This window comes from Triturus cristatus, chromosome 5_2 (assembly GCF_964204655.1).
Source record: "Triturus cristatus chromosome 5_2, aTriCri1.1, whole genome shotgun sequence".
Lineage (NCBI taxonomy): Eukaryota > Metazoa > Chordata > Amphibia > Caudata > Salamandridae > Triturus > Triturus cristatus.
This window is the reverse complement of record NC_140588.1, coordinates 293,092,523-293,112,389: the sequence shown is the minus strand read 5'-3', so window position 1 is coordinate 293,112,389 and position 19,867 is coordinate 293,092,523. Positions and strand designations below refer to the sequence as shown.

General features: G+C 46.8%; 1 protein-coding gene across 2 annotated transcripts in view; it reads left to right on the top strand.

The window, feature by feature from the left end:
- Positions 1-19,867, top strand: part of CDKAL1 (CDKAL1 threonylcarbamoyladenosine tRNA methylthiotransferase) — a 2,121,425-nt gene that overhangs the window by 1,048,901 nt on the left and 1,052,657 nt on the right. For both annotated transcript variants that reach the window (XM_085607048.1, XM_085607049.1), the window contains exon 8: positions 5,995-6,098. In XM_085607048.1, coding sequence (XP_085463174.1) covers positions 5,995-6,098 — 104 coding nt within the window. The remainder of the gene's footprint in view (positions 1-5,994; positions 6,099-19,867) is intronic.

The window sequence follows — 19,867 nt, the reverse complement described above, 5'->3', positions numbered from 1 at the left end:
CTTGCTCGCTGCTTCCGGTCCCATGCTGCCTCGTCCGTCTCCTCTTCGGGAACAACTGCCGGGACTTTTCTTCGATGCCGGCCGCATGCTGGTCGAGAGTGTGGCTGCTCTGCCGACTTTGCCACTCAGCTGTACACCGGGAGGCAGGCACAAGTGGGGAAAAATCATGCCCACGTGGAGCCTAGGGAGAGCTACGCCCAACGGCAAGCGCCAGTCCAAAGCTCCCCAGCTCCACGATGTAGTGCCCGCAGCCCCCCCCCCCGTCGCCCCCGGGCTGCTAAAACAAGCGCGCTATCGTAAAGGCAGCGCGGAATCGTAAAGTCAGCCGCGTATTTGCTTTCGCATCGTGCTTTCACTTAAAGTGAATGCGTGATGCGAAAGTAAACACACGCGTGACTTTGCCAAAGCTAAGTGATAAAAAAGAAGTGCTTAGGGAGTAATGAAGGGGAGAGTGTCACGCCACCAGTAAAAGATCAAATCCCGGTGGGCGTGGCGAAAAGGAGACAAGGCGGCAACAAGGAGGGACTAAGAAGCCTCCTTTACAATGAGAAGCCAGCATTTTGCATGCAAGATGACGCGAACCAATCAAAAAGATGGGCGGGGCTTCAACGGGAGTAAGAAGCCCTCTTAAGATTACTGGAATATAATAAAATGTCAGAGGCCTTATGGTAGGGCTAGACATTTCACACAAGCTCATATAGCAATACTAGCCAATACCGAAGCATCAGTGTGCCCTGAATGTGCTCGGGAATCAAACATCAGAAATTATGATGTAAAAATACTTCATTAATATAGATGATGAGACGGCCGCACATAAGTCATGTAAAGAACATAGTAGGAAGCGTGTTCTGGTCCAATGCAAAAAAAAAAAACAAAGCAGTAGATCTGTAAACTCACATTGTCCTAATTATCAGCTTTAAATGCAGAAATGCTGTCACTTTCTAAGAAACATCAACTTGGCAGCTTCTGAAAAAAGACATTTCACAATGAACTACAACATTGTATAAATTACCTCAAGTCCTGAGAACAGGTGATCTCATATTAATCAAGACAAAATGTGTATTTTTATCCCAAAAGCGATTTTCCTTTTGCATCGGCTTGTCATTTTTACTAGGCAATTCCATATGCTATAGTCATACATTAACAGATCTTGCCTTTCATGTCCACTTATCATCAAATACCCGGGATAACCATAATATTAAGGTATTTTACCACAGTTATGCCAAGGCTAGCCTGAATTAGAATAAGATGGGTCACAATAGGTCCAGAGTGGACCATTGTTATGCCATCAAGAGGCACAGTTTTGCCCACAAATAAGTCACAGATGTGCCATCATTATGCCAAAAATGTCAGTGATGAGTCATCTTAGTGCCACTAAGAATGGTCACTGTACGTCACTGTTCCGTCCCCATAATGCTAGAAATAGCAAGGGTATCACTAAGAAAGCCTATAGGGCCAAAAAATGCAGGCCAGTAAGGATGGGTCTAGAACTGCCCGCAGTATGCCACTATTGGGCTGCCATTAATCCATATAAAGCCAACATGTCATCTCATATGCCCACCAAATTATATTGGGCCACTATAATTCCATGTCAAGAGCATGTTGTATGGAACGCCTATGACATGCCAGTATGGAGATACATTATTGCAGAGCTTGCAGGGGTATCATACGAATGCACATTATATGTGATGATAAGGCCCCATTGTATCCAACAAACCCAATCTACGAGCACACATACACAGTTAATTGCTTCCCCCACAATTTATGTCCTGAGTAGTGGCAGTAATCCCATCTCCAGTGTGGTCCTCTAGGGTTCTGGCTCATATCATCCCTTGAGGTGGAAGCTGCTCATGATGGTCTCAGTGGAGGAGAGTTGTATGACTTGGTACCAAGTTGACCAGATGGTGCGAGGCCACTCCATTATTGAAGAAACCGGGAAATTGCATGCAGCTCTTCACTTCTGAGACGCGGAGGTGGCTGACCAGCAATAGGTGCAGGAGTGGACTGAGACTCAAAGGAAAGGCTAGGCTGACAAAAGGGGTGGGGGTAAGAAGGACAGAGGAAACAGAATAGTGGATATTGTTTGCGTTTTAGAAAATTTTAAAATAAATACATTTTGCATTTGACAGATGATTAGTTTCTGGGTCATGCCAGTCGAAAGACCATGACAAGAAAGAGGGAAGACGTGGAAGTGCCTTGATTACTTACTGGTAGCATGCCATACAGAGATCCCTGATCTTCTTCTACATTACATTGCCTACGCTCTCTCCTGCTCTCCTTTTGTTCCTGTTTTTTTGTGAATGTGGTACTGCTTTGGTAGTTTCAAGTGATGGCTTAGGTATAGATATTTCTAGGGCAAGTGGAGAGACGAAGAGTTTACTTTTTTAATGAGCATGCTTTGTTGCTATTCTTAGATAATGCCTCGCCTTCATGAAATGAGAATGTAGATGTAGGAGCCTGGCTTAGTATATGGTGCTCTCTTACTTAGGTGGACCACCTTGCACTAACCCAGAAAACCCTTATGGTGATTTTAGTGGTCTTAGACAATCTTAGAAAGCTCTCTGAGTGGTAGCTGTGGAGAGCAGCCCTTTAGGCTTAGTCCAGAAGGAGTGTGAAGCAGCTTGTTTTACCAGTACTAATCATATAATGTAGGTTAAGTGAAAAAGAACCACACAGTGTAGTTATAAAAATATATATTTATTATAAACACTCACTAACACATTGCAATATCTCCTCCCCAGAGGTATAAACACAATACACACAATACTTCAATAGTAGAACAGGTAAGTAGCACAAATACACAGTGGTCGCCAGGAGGAGACCAAACCATATACTAATAAAGTGGTATGTGACCCACGACTGAATTAGAGACTGGCCCCAGAAGACTTTGAAGAGCCGGGGACCCAAGGAACCACTCAAGTGAAGTACCCAGGAACCCCACGGAGGCTGTGTGCAGAGTGGAAACATGACCGCGTGTTCAATACTAGTCAATGGGGAAGTCGCGTTTGCAGTTTTCAAGAAGGACCCTTCCCAGAGAACCCTAAAGAAACCCCGTGAAAGATGGAAGGTTGGAGAGTCACCCCACCCGTGGATACCCCGGGAACCAGGATACCTACTCCAGGGAAGCCGGGTGCATAAGTGTGATGTGACGTCGGGAACTGCCATAGACCACAATGGAGGGTTTCAGTAAAGATGCCGCTGGAGAAGAAGGTGAAAGAGTCGGGTGGAATCCAAGGGTGGATTCAGGTTGAGGGGTACCTGCAAGCAGAGAGGACAGAGTCTATGTCACTCAGAAGTGACCAGGAGGCACGGAAGTCGAATGCCCACGATGTCAGAAGACGCCGGAGTTGACGTTGACCTTGGTCCTGCTGCTGTGCAGACCAGGCAATGCTGTGGAAGGCGAGGAACCATTCATGAGCTGTCCCTCGTCGGATGCCAAGAGCCAGGAGGTTGGTGTTTGGCGGGAGCACCAACAAGCCTTGGCAGCAGCAACAAACGTGGCAGATGAAAAAGGTGCAGTGTCGGGAGCAGCAAGTTTCAAGGGACTCACTAAGAATAGGTAATTCAGAGTAGGCCCTGAGTAAACGGGGAAGTCCACTAGAGCCAAAGAAGACCCTCGAGAAAACCCACAGGCTGAAGGCACAGGAGTCACAAGAGTACCTCGAGCAGCTCACCAGTGATGCAGGCCCACGGTGCAGAGAATGTGGTGAGGACAAAGATCCTGGTAGCAAGAGAAGCTGGAGGGTGGAGCTTCCTGGAGCCCGAAGATCTCTGGAGAAGAGAGTCAACAAGCCTTGGCAACGGCAAGCGGACACGGTGCACAGGGGTACTAATTAAGCAGTTCCGACGAGAGATGCGGACTTCAAACTTGCTAAGAAGACAGTGCAGGCCTAAAGGGAGTTGCAGAACCACCACCTGTGTTGCTGAACCTTTTGGAGTGCATTGGAGCTCAGGAATAACACTGGCCAACTTTGTTGTGGTGCATGCAGGGGAGTGACTCTGTCACTTCAAGGGAGATTCCTTCATGTGTCTTGGATGCCCACAGGCCTGGAGAAGAGCCTGTATAGAGAACAGGCACAGACGACGCAGAGGATTGGCAGGACGTTGAGACCAGGACCAGCAAGAGTCTTCCAGATGCAGTCTTGGTTCTCAATGCGAAGTCAAAAGTGCCCTGATAGTTTAAGATGAAGTGGTTCCCGATCTGAATCTTGTCACATGACGAAACTGAAGAACCACCCACAGGTAAGCCCTTGAGTACCCTAAGGAAATGGTTTTGTACGATTCAGCTGTCCCTCCCAGAAGAGGGGCTGGTCAGTGGGGAGGATACTCCCATGTTCAATTTCGTGCCATAGTGGGAGTCAATGGATCTCTGAACTGGTTGCAACTGGAGAATGCAAAGAGACTTTTGGCACTGGCAAGTGCCCCCACCCCAGCCCAATACACCAAGTCCTGTCTTGGTTGTTACACCTCCCTGTGACATGAAAACTATTGTCCTACCTTCCCCTGCTTGAGCTTGGCTCAGCAGCAGGAGGGCATTATTGTGTCTGTGGTCGGCAGCAACCATAGCTTGTTGTCAGACTCTGGAAGACTGGTACCGGGAGCATTGAGAGCTTCCCGGAGGAGCCCCATGGTGCATTAAATCATACCTCCAACACAGTTTATGGTGTTGAAGTATGATTCCAACATGTTTGAAACCAAACATGCCAGGGTTCGTTACGGCCAGTATAGATATAGCCTTCGCGTAATGACACATGGCCATTCTATGTACCGTAATGGCTGATGCACTTAAAACACCTGGAGAATGGACTCCCGGGTTTGTAGGGGTGTCCTGCTCATGGCCGGGCACCCTCCTACTTATAACCAAGCACCCTGCTTTTTGGATTGAAAGGCCTGTCTTAGGGGTGACTTATAGGTAATAAGTATAGTGACCTCAGATATAAGAAAACTTATATCTGTCATAAGTGGTGCTGCAATGGCAGGCCTGTAGTTACAATTTTAGTGGTTTCCCATGGGTGGCATAATATATGCTTCAGCCCGTGGGGGACCCCTGGTGTACCTATGCCCTGGGTGCCTTAATACTAAATACTATGGACTTACAAGGGTACACCAGTGTCCAATCTGGAGAAGACCTAAGTACTCACCATGGTACAATTTAGGGAGGAAACACAGAGTCTGGGGTCCTGATTAGCAGGATCCCAGCCAGACTAGTCATAAAACTGAATGACACCAGCATAATGTGGGGGTGACCATGAAAGCAGATCCTACTTTCCTTAGGTAAGCAAAATTATTGGTAAATAATCTGCGTCTTTAGTGAGTTGGAATGCAAATCTCTGAAGATAAAAGGTCTCTACCGATTTTCTAGACACTTGCCAGCCATTTGGAAAGGCATAGACAGTGCAGAGTCATGACATCAGTCTGCGTTGATTGTGTTCTTTTTTGTGGTGTTGCTTGACATTTTGTTCTTAGTCTGTGTATCATTGCGTAAACAATGTAATATTAGTTCCAAACTAATTTGTGCAGAGAATTCTACCACTTATCTACTATTCGGTTTGTGATCCACCTCTTCCCTACTCTGTTATGTGTGTTTTATGTTGTATAATCTCTTTGGCCATTAGGGTGACCACCTTTACTGACACTTTATCCAGACCTGGACTTTTTGTATGAGTGTCTTGTTGTCTGCTTTTGCTTCCATTGATTTAATTAGGCCAATACACCTGAGATCAGTGATTTGTAGGTGAAAGATTCAGGACTGGAGACAGTTTCCGCAATGACCTGGAATGAGATGGCCACTTCCTTGCCAGTGCTAGTAAATGCTGCTTGTGCCTACACGTTAGCTTTAATACCTTTGTTTGCGCACTCGTTGGCGTCTCCTATATGCAAACATGCCAAATAGGTTGAATGAAAAGGGTTTTGTGTTTGCACCTTAAATTTGGTAAAAAATAATTCAACAATTGTGTTTTTATACAATGGTTTTCTGTTTTTGTATTTCGACAGATGTCTCAATGCATGTACCTATTGTAAAACCAAGCATGCCAGAGGGGACTTGGCTAGTTACCCTATTGATGAGCTGGTTGACCGAGCGAAGCAGTCTTTTCAAGGTAAGGATTTGTGTGTTTCACTTAGTGTCTGTTCATGGCAGCTGTATTATTTCTCAAAACATCAAAATATCATATCCTTTTGCTGAAATCCTTTGGAGAATAAAAGATACATTACATCTCATTTTGTGTTATTGGATAGCATCAGTATTTTCTGTATCAGTAAAGCAATCGACAGCTGTGCTGCTCATTTATAAACCTCTCCTCGTTGAATGCCTTGGTAGTAGAGTTGCATATGAGAGTCTCTCCCCAGAATGTCTAAAGGGTCTGCATAGCTTGCCTCTTGTTTGGAGCTGCCCCTCTCCCTGCCCATCACCCCGTGGGTGTAGGTGTCAATTATTCGTTTTCAATCAGGCCCTGAAATTCACCTTGTAGGGTCAAGCTTTGTTGCCATGCTTTTTGCGTCTTTTGTGCTTCCAGGATCAGTAGATGCCGCTCTCCTTTGTTTTGCAACTCTATACTTGTGTCCCATACATCTACCATGTCTTATGCCCTCCAGCCTCTCGGATTTGTGGATTGACCAGGTGCACTGTGAGATGTCCAATCGCACAAGAGCAGGAAGCCTCGTGGAAGCTAGAGCGTACGGCATAGAAGCCCTTAGCCAGTTTACCCCCTCACAAAGCTTCTGTAATCAGCAGCTGGAAGCATAAAGGGACCACTGAGCGGGTGATACCCTTATCGGTGTAAACAAATGTATACAGCAGTATAAAACCCATAGGGCAATGAGGCCTGCATTAGACAAAAACACAAGCTAAGCTAAGCTAACGACGTGTCTTGAATGCATTAAAAAAAAAAAAGATCATTGGCAAGGCATTGCACGTGTTGATCGCGAGTACGGAGAATAATCTACGCCTAGCTGTTTTCATGATGACTTTGGGAGGGACAGATAGGTGTTTACCAACTTATCTCAAAGTCCTACCACAATAGTAGATGGATTATATTTGAAGTACTCTGGAGCCAGGCCAAAACCTGGCATGTCTTTAGGTGAATGTCTTGCTCTGAATGCTAGCCGAAACGAGCAGCCAGTGTGGTTGACTGATGAAGGATGAAATCTGTTCGGCCTTTGGTAAATCAATGACCGCTCTTGCTGCAGAATTTTGCAGCACGTGCAGCGTATTGGTGTACGCTTTAGAAAACATTTTAAGAAAAGTATTACTGGAGTGGATGTTAGGACTAGCAATCACTTGAAAGATGGTTGAGCTATCGCTCTATACATTGAGCACCTTGAGAGAATTTTTTTCTTCAAGACCTCTTTTCAAATATATATATGTATGGGGATATATATATATAGCCACGGTAGCTGCAAAGCAACAAAGCTTGGTGAAATCAGGCGGAAGGGGTTAGAGGAGAGGATTACGGAGGAACGGAATCACGGAGGCAATGCAAACCGAGCAAAGAGGATTACCACCTGGGGTCCATCACGGAAAGGTTGCACACCGATGAAGTGTTTGAAGAGGAGCGTCTTCAGATCTTTCATCAAGAGCTAGGGCGATTGCTGGGTCTGGCTGGGGAGGAAGTTCTAGATCCTGGAACCATAGCAGAGGTGGTGTTGAATCTGGTCTTCTCTTTCATTAATTTTTTTTGTCTCAAGCATGATGAAGTAATGGAAATAAGGATGAGGACATGATTATTGTCCACATGCAAATGAGGTCTAGCCCCCGCCCCCAGCTGTTGGTGCCTGGTTGGTGTTGGTGGAGTATTTTGTATTATAAAAGGGACCTTAGGGCACCTTCTCCAAGTCAACCTATGCTAAAAGCTCAGAAAATCGGTCACATACGTAGCCATGTATCAAGAAGTACATTGTCATGCATGTGTGACTGCGTATACTCACTTTACTCAGTGCCAGTTTCTAAAGGATTGCATTCAACAGGTGATGCTACCGCACCAGCCTACATTGATTTGTATGAGAGAAGAGCATGAGCGTAGAATTGAATCTTCAAGTCCCGCAGGAGCCCCTCTACCTGAACCTACTCTCCCACCTTGGCCACGGAGATACGCACCTCATCTTCTTCACGTTTCAAGCGCACATTCCACACCCTGAAGTACTGTAGTGGTGCTCACTTGGTGCGCGCTACTCCCGCTTCTGTAAGAGATCAGTAGCGTTGCCTGTTTTTTCGGTGGTTGCAGGTTTCCTGTAACGCTGAAGCATGAAATTGCATCCCAGGACGCCATTATGTGATCGCAGTAAATAATTAAGGAGATCCAGGAGCCACCGCCACTTGGCATGCCTGTCGACAATTTATGTGGAATAACGTTTGCAGTAAGTTAAACCAGATTGGTCGCACACTGCTACACCTACCAGGCGTGTTCCCCCAATGAAAATGGTCCCTGAAGGTCAGCGTCGGCGGATACACCTATGCTCGAGTGTGAATGCAAGTATGCGTGGCGTGTGCCATCCCTGGACACGTGTTTCGAGGTAGTTGCCTCTCGTCAGCAGGGAGTAGGAAAATGTGTGGGGTTGCTGTGTAAGCTGCTAAAATCGTATCAGGTCTAGTACCTCTCGTAGCGCGCAGGTGCGTAACCATGAGTCCGTCGACTCCACCGGCTCAAGGGAGCCTGAATATAAAGTTAAACCAGATTGGTCGCACACTGCTACACCTACCAGGCGTGTTCCCCCAATGAAAATGGTCCCTGAAGGTCAGCGTCGGCGGATACACCTATGCTCGAGTGTGAATGCAAGTATGCGTGGCGTGTGCCATCCCTGGACACGTGTTTCGAGGTAGTTGCCTCTCGTCAGCAGGGAGTAGGAAAATGTGTGGGGTTGCTGTGTAAGCTGCTAAAATCGTATCAGGTCTAGTACCTCTCGTAGCGCGCAGGTGCGTAACCATGAGTCCGTCGACTCCACCGGCTCAAGGGAGCCTGAATATAAAGTTAAACCAGATTGGTCGCACACTGCTACACCTACCAGGCGTGTTCCCCCAATGAAAATGGTCCCTGAAGGTCAGCGTCGGCGGATACACCTATGCTCGAGTGTGAATGCAAGTATGCGTGGCGTGTGCCATCCCTGGACACGTGTTTCGAGGTAGTTGCCTCTCGTCAGCAGGGAGTAGGAAAATGTGTGGGGTTGCTGTGTAAGCTGCTAAAATCGTATCAGGTCTAGTACCTCTCGTAGCGCGCAGGTGCGTAACCATGAGTCCGTCGACTCCACCGGCTCAAGGGAGCCTGAATATAAAGTTAAACCAGATTGGTCGCACACTGCTACACCTACCAGGCGTGTTCCCCCAATGAAAATGGTCCCTGAAGGTCAGCGTCGGCGGATACACCTATGCTCGAGTGTGAATGCAAGTATGCGTGGCGTGTGCCATCCCTGGACACGTGTTTCGAGGTAGTTGCCTCTCGTCAGCAGGGAGTAGGAAAATGTGTGGGGTTGCTGTGTAAGCTGCTAAAATCGTATCAGGTCTAGTACCTCTCGTAGCGCGCAGGTGCGTAACCATGAGTCCGTCGACTCCACCGGCTCAAGGGAGCCTGAATATAAAGTTAAACCAGATTGGTCGCACACTGCTACACCTACCAGGCGTGTTCCCCCAATGAAAATGGTCCCTGAAGGTCAGCGTCGGCGGATACACCTATGCTCGAGTGTGAATGCAAGTATGCGTGGCGTGTGCCATCCCTGGACACGTGTTTCGAGGTAGTTGCCTCTCGTCAGCAGGGAGTAGGAAAATGTGTGGGGTTGCTGTGTAAGCTGCTAAAATCGTATCAGGTCTAGTACCTCTCGTAGCGCGCAGGTGCGTAACCATGAGTCCGTCGACTCCACCGGCTCAAGGGAGCCTGAATATAAAGTTAAACCAGATTGGTCGCACACTGCTACACCTACCAGGCGTGTTCCCCCAATGAAAATGGTCCCTGAAGGTCAGCGTCGGCGGATACACCTATGCTCGAGTGTGAATGCAAGTATGCGTGGCGTGTGCCATCCCTGGACACGTGTTTCGAGGTAGTTGCCTCTCGTCAGCAGGGAGTAGGAAAATGTGTGGGGTTGCTGTGTAAGCTGCTAAAATCGTATCAGGTCTAGTACCTCTCGTAGCGCGCAGGTGCGTAACCATGAGTCCGTCGACTCCACCGGCTCAAGGGAGCCTGAATATAAAGTTAAACCAGATTGGTCGCACACTGCTACACCTACCAGGCGTGTTCCCCCAATGAAAATGGTCCCTGAAGGTCAGCGTCGGCGGATACACCTATGCTCGAGTGTGAATGCAAGTATGCGTGGCGTGTGCCATCCCTGGACACGTGTTTCGAGGTAGTTGCCTCTCGTCAGCAGGGAGTAGGAAAATGTGTGGGGTTGCTGTGTAAGCTGCTAAAATCGTATCAGGTCTAGTACCTCTCGTAGCGCGCAGGTGCGTAACCATGAGTCCGTCGACTCCACCGGCTCAAGGGAGCCTGAATATAAAGTTAAACCAGATTGGTCGCACACTGCTACACCTACCAGGCGTGTTCCCCCAATGAAAATGGTCCCTGAAGGTCAGCGTCGGCGGATACACCTATGCTCGAGTGTGAATGCAAGTATGCGTGGCGTGTGCCATCCCTGGACACGTGTTTCGAGGTAGTTGCCTCTCGTCAGCAGGGAGTAGGAAAATGTGTGGGGTTGCTGTGTAAGCTGCTAAAATCGTATCAGGTCTAGTACCTCTCGTAGCGCGCAGGTGCGTAACCATGAGTCCGTCGACTCCACCGGCTCAAGGGAGCCTGAATATAAAGTTAAACCAGATTGGTCGCACACTGCTACACCTACCAGGCGTGTTCCCCCAATGAAAATGGTCCCTGAAGGTCAGCGTCGGCGGATACACCTATGCTCGAGTGTGAATGCAAGTATGCGTGGCGTGTGCCATCCCTGGACACGTGTTTCGAGGTAGTTGCCTCTCGTCAGCAGGGAGTAGGAAAATGTGTGGGGTTGCTGTGTAAGCTGCTAAAATCGTATCAGGTCTAGTACCTCTCGTAGCGCGCAGGTGCGTAACCATGAGTCCGTCGACTCCACCGGCTCAAGGGAGCCTGAATATAAAGTTAAACCAGATTGGTCGCACACTGCTACACCTACCAGGCGTGTTCCCCCAATGAAAATGGTCCCTGAAGGTCAGCGTCGGCGGATACACCTATGCTCGAGTGTGAATGCAAGTATGCGTGGCGTGTGCCATCCCTGGACACGTGTTTCGAGGTAGTTGCCTCTCGTCAGCAGGGAGTAGGAAAATGTGTGGGGTTGCTGTGTAAGCTGCTAAAATCGTATCAGGTCTAGTACCTCTCGTAGCGCGCAGGTGCGTAACCATGAGTCCGTCGACTCCACCGGCTCAAGGGAGCCTGAATATAAAGTTAAACCAGATTGGTCGCACACTGCTACACCTACCAGGCGTGTTCCCCCAATGAAAATGGTCCCTGAAGGTCAGCGTCGGCGGATACACCTATGCTCGAGTGTGAATGCAAGTATGCGTGGCGTGTGCCATCCCTGGACACGTGTTTCGAGGTAGTTGCCTCTCGTCAGCAGGGAGTAGGAAAATGTGTGGGGTTGCTGTGTAAGCTGCTAAAATCGTATCAGGTCTAGTACCTCTCGTAGCGCGCAGGTGCGTAACCATGAGTCCGTCGACTCCACCGGCTCAAGGGAGCCTGAATATAAAGTTAAACCAGATTGGTCGCACACTGCTACACCTACCAGGCGTGTTCCCCCAATGAAAATGGTCCCTGAAGGTCAGCGTCGGCGGATACACCTATGCTCGAGTGTGAATGCAAGTATGCGTGGCGTGTGCCATCCCTGGACACGTGTTTCGAGGTAGTTGCCTCTCGTCAGCAGGGAGTAGGAAAATGTGTGGGGTTGCTGTGTAAGCTGCTAAAATCGTATCAGGTCTAGTACCTCTCGTAGCGCGCAGGTGCGTAACCATGAGTCCGTCGACTCCACCGGCTCAAGGGAGCCTGAATATAAAGTTAAACCAGATTGGTCGCACACTGCTACACCTACCAGGCGTGTTCCCCCAATGAAAATGGTCCCTGAAGGTCAGCGTCGGCGGATACACCTATGCTCGAGTGTGAATGCAAGTATGCGTGGCGTGTGCCATCCCTGGACACGTGTTTCGAGGTAGTTGCCTCTCGTCAGCAGGGAGTAGGAAAATGTGTGGGGTTGCTGTGTAAGCTGCTAAAATCGTATCAGGTCTAGTACCTCTCGTAGCGCGCAGGTGCGTAACCATGAGTCCGTCGACTCCACCGGCTCAAGGGAGCCTGAATATAAAGTTAAACCAGATTGGTCGCACACTGCTACACCTACCAGGCGTGTTCCCCCAATGAAAATGGTCCCTGAAGGTCAGCGTCGGCGGATACACCTATGCTCGAGTGTGAATGCAAGTATGCGTGGCGTGTGCCATCCCTGGACACGTGTTTCGAGGTAGTTGCCTCTCGTCAGCAGGGAGTAGGAAAATGTGTGGGGTTGCTGTGTAAGCTGCTAAAATCGTATCAGGTCTAGTACCTCTCGTAGCGCGCAGGTGCGTAACCATGAGTCCGTCGACTCCACCGGCTCAAGGGAGCCTGAATATAAAGTTAAACCAGATTGGTCGCACACTGCTGAGAGAATTTTTTTCTTCAAGACCTCTTTTCAAATATATATATGTATGGGGATATATATATATAGCCACGGTAGCTGCAAAGCAACAAAGCTTGGTGAAATCAGGCGGAAGGGGTTAGAGGAGAGGATTACGGAGGAACGGAATCACGGAGGCAATGCAAACCGAGCAAAGAGGATTACCACCTGGGGTCCATCACGGAAAGGTTGCACACCGATGAAGTGTTTGAAGAGGAGCGTCTTCAGATCTTTCATCAAGAGCTAGGGCGATTGCTGGGTCTGGCTGGGGAGGAAGTTCTAGATCCTGGAACCATAGCAGAGGTGGTGTTGAATCTGGTCTTCTCTTTCATTAATTTTTTTTGTCTCAAGCATGATGAAGTAATGGAAATAAGGATGAGGACATGATTATTGTCCACATGCAAATGAGGTCTAGCCCCCGCCCCCAGCTGTTGGTGCCTGGTTGGTGTTGGTGGAGTATTTTGTATTATAAAAGGGACCTTAGGGCACCTTCTCCAAGTCAACCTATGCTAAAAGCTCAGAAAATCGGTCACATACGTAGCCATGTATCAAGAAGTACATTGTCATGCATGTGTGACTGCGTATACTCACTTTACTCAGTGCCAGTTTCTAAAGGATTGCATTCAACAGGTGATGCTACCGCACCAGCCTACATTGATTTGTATGAGAGAAGAGCATGAGCGTAGAATTGAATCTTCAAGTCCCGCAGGAGCCCCTCTACCTGAACCTACTCTCCCACCTTGGCCACGGAGATACGCACCTCATCTTCTTCACGTTTCAAGCGCACATTCCACACCCTGAAGTACTGTAGTGGTGCTCACTTGGTGCGCGCTACTCCCGCTTCTGTAAGAGATCAGTAGCGTTGCCTGTTTTTTCGGTGGTTGCAGGTTTCCTGTAACGCTGAAGCATGAAATTGCATCCCAGGACGCCATTATGTGATCGCAGTAAATAATTAAGGAGATCCAGGAGCCACCGCCACTTGGCATGCCTGTCGACAATTTATGTGGAATAACGTTTGCAGTAATGGTAACATATGGTCTTCTGGGCTTGATTTACTGCAACTTCATTTGCGGTCTTTCCATCCATTCAGAATGTGATGAATTGCAAAGCATGCCAACTTCACATCTTTGCAGATTACCTGGAGCTTGCTGTTTGCTTATTTTTTTTGTTTGGATTTTTTTCATGTTTTTAATCAGATGAGTGTGCGTGATTAGATTTGCAGATGTGACTAAATTTGTAACCAGGGAAGGTCACACTGACACATGTCCTCTGCTGCCACATATTCCGCTCTCAGTGTTTCTTCCTGCATTGTGATTCTGGTGACGTCCTGCAGGGCTGGCAACACACATGTATTCGGAATTTCCTAGTATGAAATATGAATCTTATCTTCTCTAGTGTTTGTAAGAGAAACAGCTGTTTTTGGCGAGAACATGTTTTTGTTGCAGGGATCCTGTTTTGTTTTGATTGCTAGAAATCTGGCCCCAGCGGACTTGATATGCTTTCGCCCATGGGACAGTTTTTTTGTTGTTTTGGTTTTACAGTGATAGTAGCGATCTGATCCCACTGCCCACAGATGTGGTTTATCAGAACAGGACGGTATGTCTTAAAATAGAACTGTTGGAGGCGCGTGAGGTTTTCAGCATGATTAAAAGCCTCACTTTGGAAAGCTAGCGGATACAATCTAGGAGTTACAATTAGAAGGAGATTTCTTGTGGTTGGAGGTCCCGCTGCCTATCACCAGAGACAGCAGTGTTTGCAATTTGGGTTTGCTTCTGAGGTTGGTGACAGCTTGACTTAGAACATAATGGCTGTGAGGGGTAAGTCCTATAAAATGAATGAGGCACCTCTCACCTAATCTTGTAGTATGGGCAGGAAGAAGGTGGTGAGGGAAGACACACAAGAGTACATTAGAAGAGGTGAGTGCATTCTTAAACATAAAAAAAGAAGAGGGGAGTGCATAAAAATAAAATTTTAGCTTATAAGCCACAATCTTTATTCTGGACCAGTCCCCACAACGCGTCAACATGAAAAGCAAAATAGCTTAAATTAACAAAACAAATTTCAGAATTGCAATTATCGATGATCTTTAAAACCACAAGTGCTGCTTCTGAAATTGTACTCTGCTTCTGACCTTACATATCACATGCCTTTTGGGATTTCAGTTCTTAACACCTCACCAACGTCATTGTCATTACGCATTGTGATCATCAAGCACATCCCATTTGTACGTCCCTAACACACAAAAACTGCACACATACCGGTAAACCTATGTGATTACCTGTGCACATGTTTACGGGACCACTGCGCAACCTTGTTCTCTTTTGTTACCAAAGTGCCCTCCATTCCTACATTTGACTACCCTTGTCCTGCGTGTCTTCCGCTGGTTCCCATTTCTTGCTGCAGCACGTTCTCCAGTAGGATGAAAAGGTTGTTACGCAAGGAGAGGAAATGGGAACGGTGCACCTAATCAGTAGTTGAAACATAACATAACCAAGGGACATATTCTTGTCATGAATCTATGTCGTGGAAGTTTGATTTCAGCATTTTTATGCATAGTGTGTGTATATCTGTTCAGGATTTTTGATAACGATGCTTACGTAACAAGAGCATGTCTGGAATGGATATAAGTAGCAAATACTATCCCTCCACTATTCTTTTCAATCCAAATAACAGACTAACATGTCCACCGCTCAAATTAATTTAATATTTTCCTATATTAATTCCTAAATCCTGTTTGAGTTCCAAAGTAGCATGGTACCCACCGAAAAGTGCTTTGACACCTCATCAGGGGTAGCAAGCGCTAAATAAATGTAAGCCCTTCCCTCTTCTATCTCCACTATCCTTTTTCAATCCAAATAACAAACTCACATGTCCACTGCACCTTTTTATTTCATATCTTCCATACTAATTAACCATTGATCCTCTTTGGGTTCCCGAGTAGCGTGCCACTCGCCAAAAGAGAGCTTTGACACCTCGTCAGGGGTAGTAAGTGCTATATAAATTCAATTAATATATAGAGACAGATAGATGGCTAGAGCCCCTGGCCGCTTTCAGCGTTATTAAAGGTTGTGGATATGTGGGAAGGGACACACCCATGCCAGTGATGTATGTGGGGAAATGACCTGCATTTCAAGAAGGCACACATTGCATCCCTAATTAGCATTGCCACTATAATGGAAAGGCTGTTTATAATTCAAGTCCTTTAGCATGAGTTACCTAAAAGTGGACCTGCATGTAAACCACCAGACAGCACTTACTATGTTCACAGATCAAATGCAGGTAAAAAACGAGGAGTTGTACTTTAAAAACTGTGAGTTAATGTTAATGTAAGAGATAACACTTATATGGTCTACAATGAATATAATGCAAATAAAGTTGCGAGGATAGGCTACAAATATATGTGTAAACTAATACTGAAGCCCTGTCTAGAGCAAGGAAACAGATGGATAATAGGCCCGAGAGAAATTATAGTTATGCCAGAAAATCGCATGTAAAAGTCGGCATTTCGATCAACTAATTTTTATTAATTTTATAAGAAGACAACAAGCCCCGCCGACATCCAACCAGCCATAGCTGTCATTTTGCGTTATGTTTGTTACACGAAATTCCCAAAAATAAGCAATTAAGCCACATCGCATCATTTTAAGTCTGTTAAGGAAAAAAATCCTTTTGAGGGAGCAATGCGAATACACAGCTGAGAGAGGCTGTTCTTTCCTGTACTTGTTGTTTTGTGATTTGTTTTCCGCAAAACAGTGGTTAATTTGTCAAATAAAAAGTGCCAGGGCCCTCCTCAGGAGGCAGTGCTAACAGGAGAAATGTGCTGGTGCCTCCTGACTAGAGTCCCGGTACTTATTATTCGGAGAGGACTTGGTCTAATGGCTCGAGGTGCCAATTTCGTAGCTGGGGAACGGGTTTGAGTCAAGGCGTGGCTCAACATCCTGTGATTCTGTGGAAAATCATGTGCCTTCCAAATGAGTGTGTCCTTAACTGGTGCTATAAGCACCGGTGCTGAGGATTAGGTGCAGGTGCTGAGCACCGGAAAGCACCTGCTCAAATTAAGCACAGGCGCAAAATGAGTCCTCTAATCCAAAATGGATGTGAAGACTCAATTTGCACTAAAATAGAAAGAAAGTTTGTATTTTGAACAATTATGTGATTTTTCTTTCAATTTGCATAATTATTACACTAAAGGAAATTACTTACATTTTACACACCCCTAATGGACATGGCTGTGGTGTGAATAGCTCTTAGTTCTCTTGATTATTTGAATGAGTATAAGTCCCCCGTGTAGAGCTGATCCTCTTGTTTGCAAACACGGTCTTGTGTCCAGTGTGGTTATTGTTATAGATGCCATATGTGATCGGAGCGATGTTTTATGTGATGCCATCTCTGTTCGTATTAGGAGTACAGAGTTGTGTGGCACTTTTACACTGTTGTTCCTCAGCCTTTTTTTTTGATCAGCACCCTCAATGTTACCTGCAACAAAAAGTCATGAAAAAGAGGTATAATTTACTTGCTTTGGCCTCTAATTTGTTTCCACCAGCCCTTTCGTTTCTGCATCACTGCTAAGGATCTTCTGTTTACTGCTGCCATTGTCGCAGTAATTGCTCTTCCGCTAAGGTGGAAGAGCGTCGCCTTACTGCTTTGAAGCAGTGCAAGAAAGGAAAAATAAAATTATGATAACGTAATGTTATTATCGTTTTATTTCGTCCCCCTGCATCAGCTTTGTGTGATGGGGCGGGGTGGGGTTGCTCTGATCGCAGGGCAGGGGATGAGTGGTAGCTCCCTCCTCATTGACCGGGCCGACCAAACAGTCATTGTGCACTTAGCATGTTAATGCTGCATTATAGCCTGCATGGAGTACATGCCCAGGCCCCCAGTCCCTGGCTGAGCGCCGAACCACAGCGTTAAGACCAATCACAACGCTGTATTGAAGCGTTGTGATTGGACAGGGAAGCCTGGGTGCCTGCTTCCTGTTCCGAGGCGCGGCGGTAAGGTACGTTTAACTTTTTTTGTTAATTATCCCCTGACACACCCCCACCCCTCCCTCCATCGCCCCTCACCCCGCCACCTCGGATCCGTACCGGCTGCTACTGCACGTAACATTGTGTTGAAAGATTCTCGGGAGCTAGTTTGTGATTTTGAAGTGGAACAGCACTCTACTGGCCATTAGAGGCTCGCGCCAGCATTAAAGCGAGGGCCTTTAACAAGGGAGCGGCCCTTTAATGGCTGGTAGCGCCTGCTGCGTAAGGCTCTAAGTCTATTCGAACATTCCGCCCTTAGAGGGCATAATGTTCTAATTAGTAAAAAGAAACGCCTCTTGGAACTTGAGGGGGTTTAAATCCCCTGGGGCTCGGAGAGGCATTAGTTCACAGCAACAGCTGTGAACTAAGTCAAACGTTGGAATGTTGAGCTCCAGGCTTCTACCAGCCATTAGAAGCCCAGAGCACGCCATTGTTTTCAATGGAGCTCCCAACATTCCAATGTTCTATTACAGTTTTCATTACCTGTCCACCATTCCAGTCGCATCCTACCCTTCAAGGAAATGTAGTCATTCTTGGTTTTGCCTTTACCAGTGAACACGGCCTATGCTAATGGCAGGGTTGGTATCAGTAATACCGGCAGAATGGGTTGTGATGCCTTCGTCAAAAGACCTGTGGTCATCCTCCCTGAGGAATGTATCTGAAATGTGAGGGTTGTGGAGCATTAGTAAGAGAGCGACCTATCCCGCTGGTACACCACATGTTCTCCTAGCACAATATTGCTGCTTAGGTCAGTTATTTTGTGTTTGATGCGCCTCTTGTGATTACTCCCATTTGTTGAGTGGAAGCGGTAAGGTTATTCTGAGACGGTCATTTATCCTGATTCCTTAAATTGCATCGGCAGGTTTCCATGAGATCTGTTTCTGCTTAAAGAGTTCTCTCTCTGCCTCTGCATGAAGTACTCCGGCCTTTCCCATTAGCGAGCGGGAGCCAAAGTTCAGCTGAGGTTGCGCTTTAGAAATTGTGCCTGATCCAACTAATGCTGAGGGATCATTTTGGCCAAACTGCAAGCACTAAATTGGTTTTGGAAGATTATGTTTAATGGAACTTGACCAGTGATTGAAAGATACTCGGCTGATACTGCTACCTGTTGGGTTTGAAACCGACCAGTGTGGGGTGGTTTCTGGGCAGTAATAGGGCTGTGCAGTGCCAGCAGGCTTCGCTGAGTCAGCAAACCTTTTTACTGAAGCGAAGACTGTCACAGGCAGCTAACCCGCCAATTTGCTGCAGCCCGTCATTGGGGAATGTGGTCCATGTTCATTTCTTTAAAGCTGCTTGTGATTTTACACTTCTTAGACAACCTCAGACCTGGGATTTACGTCAGGCTGCACATGAAGCAAGGTCTCACAAGGAATAAAGCTTTGCATGCGTGGGATCCTTATTAGACGCGTATTGTGGTGCCTGTGGTTACATATTTCAAATAACAATTTTATGACTGGTCATAGAGAGAGGGATTCGCCAATTTCCCATTTTAGGTTTTTGTTCTTTGGTACCAATTTTAGCTGCATCCTATGCAATGCTTAGCATTAAAATTCTACAACCCAAATGTAATTCCCGAGATATTTAAATAAAAGTAGCTGCTTTTAATGTTTGAATCTCAAACTTAATACATCACCTTCACAGGATCCTGTTTTTTTCTCTACCGAGCCGTATTGGATGTGAGTGGAGAGGGCAAGTACCCCTTTACTTTATTCTGTACGCTCATACCAACTAACTCATTTTTCCACCCTTAATCAGCCATCCTTAGGTTGTTGGAATTCTACAGTTGTCACACGACACCCAGGCTGTTGGGATCCCTGGCAGGGAATAACCCTCTTTAATAAAGCTGCAACCAGTGCTTAATTTGAGCTGGTGGTTCCCGTTGCTGAGCACCGGAACTTAATCGTCAACACGGGCACTTTTAGCGCGAACTCGACCCAAAGGTATTGGAGCACTTTTCATGAGCACCAGTTAAGGACACATTCATTTTTGGTAGGCACAGGGAGATTGAGCGATTCGCCAAGAATCACAGGATGTTAAGCCGACGTCGAGACTCAAACCTGGTTCTCCAGCTCCAAAGTCAGCAGCTCGGCCGTTATGCCACATCCTCTCCCCACTTGTAGGGTTTCATGGTTAGTAGTTGGTTCTGTTATAGGTGGCGCTAATTGGAGCAAAGGACTGGTGCAAGCTGCCTCCTGATGAGA